Source organism: Homarus americanus, unplaced genomic scaffold (genome assembly GCF_018991925.1).
Source record: "Homarus americanus isolate GMGI-L3 unplaced genomic scaffold, GMGI_Hamer_2.0 scaffold39155, whole genome shotgun sequence".
NCBI lineage: Eukaryota > Metazoa > Arthropoda > Malacostraca > Decapoda > Nephropidae > Homarus > Homarus americanus.
In genome coordinates, this window is record NW_024737042.1 from 2466333 (window position 1) to 2476120 (window position 9788).

Consider the following 9788-nt stretch of genomic DNA (forward strand, 5'->3'; position numbering starts at 1 on the left):
TCGTAAAAGGATGTGCGACGTTAACTTGGCCATTGTAAATGTAATAAATTTCAGGGTAAATTGACCATTCCCTCTCTGGGTTTGTCATTCAAGCAAAACATTTGTATATCTCGATGGGATCCTATATTATTAAAATGTTATTAATGAATTCGCTTTGAAATTACTTTGATGCTAAACATGGCACAACAATAGCCAATACTGGCATTATACAAGCGTGCTTCTTCATCTAGAACAGCCAACAGGACCAATGTAAATGCTTCTACGGTACACAGGAAAAATATCGTTACCACATCACACATGATATATCACTCAACTTCCACAGTTAAAGCGGTTTTCGTAATTAATGTTTATATTTCTATATTAATAGGACGTGGGAATAGAATACATGAATTCTTTGGAAATAATCGTAATTGTAATCAAGATCATGTGATGTAATCATTTTTGTATTTAATTATATTATTTTTAATGGTAAACGCAACTCTAAGTCTAATGTTATCGATTACATTACCCACGTAATCACTTTATGTCTGCTGTCAAGGTTTTTTTTTTTTCACGTAAGGAATACCTACCTATGAACGGTGTCCACCAGCTGTTCCACAGTCTCTGGCCGGGGTGGGTACTTGGGCAGCGTGAGGGCGGCTGTGAGGTTGCCACGGTAGACCGTCCCGATGATGAGGGCGAACACCAGCCACGCCACCACCAGGAGGCGGCCGGAGGTGATAGGTGGGAGCTGCTGTGGCAGGTTCTGGCCTACCAGGATCCCCATCACCTCCAGCACCTCAGCTCCCACCCGCAGCCGTCCACCCTGCTTCTCTCTTCCTCTGCTGACCTGCGACATTATATAACATGTTAGACAGTCTTATGAATTACTATATAATAATTTCAGTAGCTATTATTTTATTCATGCTTGTGCACGCGTATGAAAAATGAAAACGAATATAAGCTAAGGTTAGTGACACAAGAGTACAGGCTATGTATGGCAGAGGGAAGGTAATAACGGTATTGTAGACATCATAAAAAGTTCTCCCGTATAAAGGGGAAATATAAGAATGAATATCAATATTATATAGGAAAGGCAGAGTTATCATTGATAGAATTGGAGGAAAAACAATAAACTTATCAGGACAAACAATGAAGATTGAGAAGAGTAAAAAGATATGTCGATAAAGTTCTTTTAGTAAAGAACCTGAACGAGAAGTTTCCGGAGAAGACGAGGTAGGTAAGGTTATCAGCAATACGCCCCTACATACACACACGCGAAATTCTCAAACTGGAACTATTGATATTGCCGAATGTAAATTGTTGGCATTATTTAACTAATACCCTGAAGACATAGTACATACCACATAAAAAATGGCGGGCATGAGGAGGACGACGACCAACACCCCGGTCCACACTTCGTTGGTGAGCGGGTAGTAGAGGCTCTCCAGGCGGGGCTTCAGGCCGGGCTTGGCCAGAGCAAATGACATTTGATTAAACTCGAAGATGTAAGTGAAGTCGTGCCGCTTATATCGCTCTCTCAGAGCTACGTGGAATACTGCCGCGATAAATGCCTCTCGCTCGACCATTTTCTTAGTCACCTGTGCATAATACCTTGTAAAGACATAATATCACGCTGGACTACATCTGAGTAGCCAAGTTACGTCGACGCTAAAAGATATTTTATAAAAAATAACTTTGTCTTTATGAATTAAGTACTTTAAAATTGATAGTTTATACCCACATAAATACATGTACACTGTGATATATATATATATATATATATATATATATATATATATATATATATATATATATATATATATATATATATATATATATATATATATACATATATATACATATATATATATATATACATATATATACATATATATATACATATATATATATATACATATATATATATACATATATATATATATATATATATATATATATATATATATATATATATATATATATATATATATATATATGCTGATAACCACAAGGAAAGAAGAAAACACGAAGTTCCCAAGCGCTTTCGTGTAATTCACATCTTCAGGGGTGAGTACAGACTAGAGAGAGTAATACAAATCAAGGTGTATATATACAGAGGAGGGTGAGACCAGGTCCACAATGGTCAGGTATTAGGTAATGACCTTACTAATCTTTAAATAGCACACAACGGTTGGTGGTCAGGTCAGATGGTCAAGTGACCCGGCCTTCTCACCTGATCACAAATCTTCTTAATTACAAAATTGTCCAGCTTGTACAAGCCGTTACTCAAATTCATGTTGGATGCTTCGGTATGTTTAATAAGACTAGATTCTATGTTGTTCCTACTATCAATTGAATTACATGGTAATATTGAGGAGGCATTATCCCAGTCAATGCAATGCTTGTTATCCCTCAAATGAACAAACAGAGCATTGGATTCCTGGCCTGTCCTAACACTGTATTTGTGTTGTTTAATTCTAGTTGCAAGATCTTTACCTGTCTGGCCTAAGTAAAACATATTACATTCCTTGCAAGGAACTTTATAAATGCAACCAATTGTGTTGTTGGGGGAGTTCTTGATTAACATTTGTTTAACAGTGCATGAGTTTTTAAATGCCACATTGACGTTCCAGGTTTTTAGCTGTGCAGGAATGTGTGAGAAATTTTTGTGAAATGGTAATATTAAGATATTCTTATGGTCATGGGTGGGCTTGGGGTCAGTTCTATAAAAAGTTTTCTTAGTAATGTGTAAGCATTTGTCTATGAAAGATCTGGGGTATTTAAGGTTTGAGCCAATATTATATATATATTTGTATTCCTCATCGATGAATTCCGGACTGCAAATTCTCAAGGCACGTAAAAACATTGTTGAAAATACTGACTGTTTGACTTTATTATGGTGGGCAGAATAATAATGAATGTATGAACACAAAAGAACGTGAACTGAATGACAAGGAGGACTGGACTGAACTCGGTCAGTTGGTGGACTACTATATATAGGGTAGTTTCCCTCCAATGAGAGCAGCCAGCCAGTGAAACATGAGTCGTTCAATGATGCAGATGGTCATTAGAGAACAAAGAATGCTTGTTACAATACTAAATGAAGAAATAAGATGGGCTTGAACAAATAATAACAGTTAAAACCTTAACAGCACAGGGTAAGGTGACTAGATTATATAATAGTAATTATAATGCATCATTACAGGAATAATATGGAACAACATGGAAACATGTTATATAAAAAAAAATAGAAAAATACAACAGGGTCGTAACAATACATAATATATATATATATGTAAATATATATATGTAAATATATATATATGTAAATATAAATAAATATATATATATATATATATATATATATATATACATATATATATATATACTTCATTTTTAGTCCATATAACATGAGGACTTTGAACATATAATCAACGACCTCACCAGCCAGGAAGCGAACCCTCGACCTACTGGGTGGGACTAGGGAACGCTACAGACCAACCCACAAGGACACTAAAAGCAGTCCTAGACTCTGTTATATTTCGCACAAAGCCTGTGCGTTGATTATATATATATATATATATATATATATATATATATATATATATATATATATATATATATATATATATATATATATATATATATATATATATATATATATATATATATATATATATATATGTGTGTGTGTGTGTGTGAGGGTGACTCGTTTTTAGAATCTGAATTGTGTTAAGTCACTTAACTCACGATTTAAAGTGAGTTAATTATTCTCTATAGTTAATATTAAAAATCGAAAGATATAATATTTCACAAATGAACGTGACCTACATACCCGATGTTCTGGGAGCACTAAAGACCAGCTAGTCACTAATCGCACTAATGCAACTCTAAGATTTTATCTACTGTAGAACGTTCCTTCGAATTTTATTCAAAGCAGAAAATCAACAAATGTTGACTGAGCCCATATTATTAATTTCTACAAACAGACATGTCTCATTCAAGTCACATAGTTTCACCGTTTCAAATCGGTAACAACGTGTGAAAATATTTATATAATATCAAACCTGAACTCGAGTTAGGAACAGTAATTTCCTTACCTCTTCCCAGGAAGCTGTAGGAATGATATTAATAGTGAAGTTGAGGGTGTGGGAGATAGTCTCGAGGGAGAGGTAGTCACAGCCTGTGTAGATGGTGACGAGGCTCCCGTCAGCCGCCTCCTGCTGCTCCTCCACCCAGTATGGCGGCCAAGGCTTCCCCGTCACGTTCACCTCAGCACCATGGAAGCTGAGGAACAGGACAATTTTGTTTATATTACTGTTACAAAGAAAGGTTTCTCATGAAGTTCATTGTGACAATTAGTATTTTCTGAAAGTGAAATTCCTACATAACTATAACAATAATAAAAATAATAATAACAAAAACAACAATAATAATAATAGCAATAATAATAATAGAAATATTAATAGTAACAATAATAATAATAACAACAAAAGAAATAATAATAATAATAATAATTGACATTCAATCAATTTGACCAAGGACAGTTGATAAAGTTATACAAGATTTGTTTCCAGTAGAGTCCTTGCCAGCAGCATCTGATGTTATTAGGTCCTGGCGGTCACCCATCCAAGAAGTACTAACCAGACCCAACGTTGCTTAAATTCGCTGATCATACAAATAAGCAGTATTTCCAACGTGGTATTACTTCCAGGGGCAGAATTTAAGCAATACCCAAAACACGACTAGATGTACTGTACAGTATATATGAATGAATTTTTAATGTAGCTACTCAGTGAAGACTCCTATCAACAGTTTAACGATATAGGGCAAATGATTCCTGATAACCAGAGGTAAGATTGGAATTGTGTCAAAGACGAGTAAAAAAGTATCACGAAACTCATAAAATTAATTATTGAAAATGAAAGAGAAATGAGAATTGTAATAATAATCTTCAATAATGTCAATAAAGTCAAGAATGAGCAAAAAAAAAAAAAACCTACACATAAAGTAACGCACATCACTGTCACACATACTTAGAGAACTTCTCAGGGAATAGTGGCAGGGCTGTGAGGAGGCGGAGGCCGTGTCTTGGTGTCCACACAGCCACTAGCAACACCTGGGCGCCTTCTGGACTGTACGGCAGGTGAGTGTACACACTGTACCTGCTCGGTGCGTGACAGTACAGTCGACTCTACATTAGAGTCATATATCTTAAGAAATATAAGCTGCATGGCAGTAATTTTTTTGTCAAAGCTCACATTTTATGGTGTAACTGCAGATTATTTGGCGCTTTACTCCATATGTAATTCTAGGACAAATTGTTTTACATGGCAATATATCTGATAGTACTCAACTCTCTATTTGTTATGAATTCAGTTATTTCACTATAATTGTATTGTAAAATTAATCCCAGTAGACATTAAAGTGCTCATTAGGTTGAATAATAGAGCATTCATTGTGTATTACCTGAGGTTGGGTGGTGTGTCCCCTCTGTTGAACACGATGGTGTTCATTGTGTATATTACCTGAGGTTGGGTGGTGTGTTCCCCAGGTTGAACAAGACGGTGTTCATTGTGTATATTACCTGAGGTTGGGTGGTGTGTCCTCCAGGTTGAGCAAGATGGTGTTCATCATGGAGAAGGTCCAGTGGGAGGACAGGACGGCGTGGAGCTGTGGAAGTGGGAGGCTGGTGACCACCAGCAACTTGGTGGCCCACACCAGGAGGCGGCCCTTGAGGGACCACTCAGCGAAGGTGTCGAGGAAGACCGGATCGTGACTCACCACCACCACCCGCACACACCGAGACCCCATCCTCACCTGTGACAAGACCGAGTAATGACTCACTAGTACCCACATTTGTGACAAGGATTCGTCGTAACTGGGTATAACAGCACAGAGGATGATTGACAAAATGATTTGGTGTTTAATTATGCAGTGTGAGTATATCGTAAAGGTTGTAAGAAGAAACTTCAAGATATATGACTATTGTCCTGTCCATATGACATCAGCAGTTCGGAGGTGAAAAATACTTACAGATGTAAACATATTTGTTTAGTTGGGGATCCATTCAAGTTGTATAAAAATTTCTTCTCTATTTTTTTTTACAGTTACGGCAGGTTGCATGCACTCAAACAGGTCTGTCCTTGTCATTAATTTCTTATTAAGTTTTGTTGTGACGTAGAGAGAGTATTGGCAATGCTTACTGTACCAAGTGGAAGTGTGGGCGACTGTAGTTTTGCTTAATTATTATAGCAACTTTATCGGACGAATACTTCAAGACAACGACAATGCATCAGTGTGAAAATTAATTGAGAATATGTGTCAAAAACTTGGACTGTGTCTCCAGTACTAATGTGGCCACCAGTGTTGGTAGTTGCAACCTATGGCTTAATGTCTGTTCACCACAATGCTAGTTTACTACTCTTGAGCACATTCATGACTTCATTATAGAGCAAAACATCCCTGAAGCTAATGTAAGAGTGGAAAGTGTAGTTATTGACAGCTGATGATGGCATCTGTACTGAGGAAGGTGCCAGCATAACACAACTGGGTCTCCATTTTGCGTACTAAGTTTTTAGCAATTTGTGTAGCTCTAAATTGTGTTACAGCCTCTGGTGTCTAGTATAAACACAGAAATGTACTTGTATAAAGGAAGAGAACAAGCTGAAGTTGTTATATATCGTATCTACGGTAGATAAATGGATACCTAACAGGACTAACGATTTTGGCATCTCTAATATAGCTCATTAGGCTATAATCGTTAAAGAATCAAAACAAGTTCCTTAAGGGTTGAGACATTCAGAAGTATGTACAGTTGCCCACAGGTATAGTGTGCACCCCTCGGTGGCCTTTCCAAACATGTGGCAGAGTCGGAATCATTTTTGATTGAATGAGTAGCGTGAGGAGAGCAGTTGTTGGCAACTGCTTTCCTTATGTTACCGATTAATTCATAAAGTTATTCTGACGATGCCACATGTTTAGAAAGGCCACCGAGGGGTGGAACACTATACCTGTGGGCAAATGTACAAATGAATCCATAGTCTCTCATTCTGTAGTGCATAGGGAGAGCCACACGTAGGGAGCAACAAACAAATAAACAATCACCCTAAGTCATGGTTACAAATACAAATGGAATTTTAATAAGTTAAGCGACGTCAAACACATTAGCTATAAAATGTGGGCTAAACAGGTCACTACATTATGTTCTATCAGTTTACCTTAAAATGGAAGAAGTGGGGATGCAAAACAAAATTCTTCAAAACATGTGAAGTATTTAATTGTCAATGACGCCATTCAACATTTAGAACCATGAAAAAAATAACAGTGTATATAACGTGTAAACAGTATAAATTATTGTGCGTTTTATTACTTTAGTGTTAAAGATAACTTGGCCATAGGTGTTTTGTGTACTTGTCTACACGATCAAAAAAGTACCTGTGCACAATTCGCACGAAACATTCTGACACCACAGACGATGGATATTACAAAATGCCATAAATTACTTGCTGGTGATATTTTCTGTTTTATCCATAGTAAGTATTGTTAATATACGCACACTTAGAGGGAAATGTAGTAATCATGTCAACAATCTTTCCCCTGGTTCATGTTGGTGGTTAAGTTGCGGCATTGATCATTTCAGAAATCCTCGGACGCAATATGTACATGTTTGTAGGTTGGACACTGGTACACAATGTTTTTTACCTTACGTATGATAAAAATTAAAAACAAGAATGAAGGTGAGGTCAGAACCTTTTGATAAATGTATGGCCACCTCAAACTTTGGTTAGACTTTTGGTATAAATGTCAGGATACCACATTATATTTTTGGTTACAATCTTCATTAAAATGAAAAGCGCTCTTGTGAAAATAAACAATATAAAATACTGGAATGCATCAACATATTTCAAAATCTTATTTGATTGTAAGTCATGAAAATATAGTTCTTAATCAAATACGGACAAGAGCATGCTAATACGTAAAAAAAAAAGTTGGAGATTATAATAATTTCATATTCTAATGTAACAAAATTATTTACCTTAACTTTAATTGATAATTCTAAACCTCAGGCAATAGTTTCAAGAACTATCATATAAATAATATGAAGACAACTTGTGGTCGAATGAAGATCCAGAAGTTTTGGGACAGAGTTGATATTTTATTTCAGTAAATATTAGGAAGCCAGACATCTTCCTGTAGACAGGCAGACTTGTTATCACGGCCAAGTTTTATGAGAAAGTAATACTTAACCTATGGTCATAGCTGCTTGACTGTTGTGGGCTGTATCGGTGCCCAAGTGAAGCAATAATCATCCGTAGTGTAATATTGTATAAAGAAGGTAGGTGGAGTATTGCTTCATAAGCTGCATTTTGAAGTATATTATACACCTCAAGGCCAAGATAACATGGCCTCTGAAGAGCTTCCTAATATTACACAGAAACATGCACATAATGTCAAATTGATATTTAATTGATGAATTATATAAGTTGGACACACAAATAACATAGATCATTCTTCATACATTACACAAGTAACCATAGTACAATTAGTTAATCCTGACCACTTATGACGCGACCCGGGCCATACTTTGCTACACGTCAGCAAGTACTTGGATTTGCTAGTCGGCGCGGAAAAAGAACTTTGTCAATTATTAATGAAGTGGAATTATATGAATGCCTCATTGTTATGTGTATGATATCCAGCAGGAAATGTTCGATTAATGTTAGGAAGACGAATAACCATCAGTTATTGTGGCCATAATGCCTATTTAATGGCCTACTAAAATCCTCTTAGCTGTTGTCAAAGTAACTTGAAATTTACAATATCGGGGTTTGATAACTCCATTTTTTTTATATACATTTCTATCAGAGTTGAAATTGCAATCCAGAAGTAAGCATAAGAAATAAGTTATCTATACACGACTTCTGTTTGTTTTTGTTACCACATGCCGGGTCTTTATAACCTGAACCATGTCATTATGTTACACCAAATTACTACTGAGAAACGATTATTGATATAAGCCCCAACCTTTTGGGTGATATATGCTACAAGATGTTGCCACATCAGACTAGTATCCCTGGTACTAACAGATCCACCACTGTGAAGTTCACACTAATCACTATGTCTCACTTTATTCCTGGACGTCTTTAAAACAACAACTCTCCAGAGTATGGGAAAATATGATCCCTCTAAATAATATCATGCAGTTAAACACAAAACTCTGTGTTAACTCTGGTATGTGCCACGCTAAGCTGATATTAAGGGATTCAACAATACCTACGGCAATTCGTAACGGTGATTTGCGATGAAATCTTGTGGAACAGGTTGGAGAGTGACCTATCTGTCGAGCCTGGTGTAACAGGTAGAAGAGTGACCTACCTGTCGAGCCTGGTGGAGCAGGTGGGAGAGCAGAGACAGCGTCAGGTTAGTGTCCTGGTGGTTCATCATCACTTCAAAAAACCCCACACCCCAAGGGCTCCCTCTTACTACACTCTCCTCCTGCAAGTAAAACAAAACCCATTTGAAGTCCTTTTTCATTAACAAATATGTCCCTACGATCTAAGGAACCCTATCCCTTAAAGACTAAACCCACTACAAGAATGGTTTAAAGTAGTTAGTGACTGTAGTCTGTAGATTTAAATTTGTGAAGTAAAATGAAAAGATTATGGGGCTTTATCAATATATAATTTACTACGTTTATATAATAAGAATAGTAATACTAATAATAATAATAATAATGAATAATAATTAATAATTAATAATAATAATACAAATTATAATAATAATAATAATAATGATAATAATAA

At 36.1% G+C, this 9788-nt stretch overlaps 1 protein-coding gene across 1 annotated transcript in view; it reads right to left on the reverse strand.

Moving 5' to 3' along the window:
* Positions 1-565: 565 nt before the first annotated feature.
* LOC121872767 (ionotropic receptor 93a-like) overlaps positions 566-9788 on the reverse strand; it is a 12242-nt gene continuing 3019 nt past the window's right edge. The window contains exons 2-7 of the mRNA XM_042375822.1: positions 9361-9480; positions 5570-5802; positions 5019-5147; positions 4083-4269; positions 1344-1580; positions 566-829 (exon numbers count right to left, since the gene is read on the reverse strand). Coding sequence (XP_042231756.1) covers positions 566-829; positions 1344-1580; positions 4083-4269; positions 5019-5147; positions 5570-5802; positions 9361-9480 — 1170 coding nt within the window. The remainder of the gene's footprint in view (positions 830-1343; positions 1581-4082; positions 4270-5018; positions 5148-5569; positions 5803-9360; positions 9481-9788) is intronic.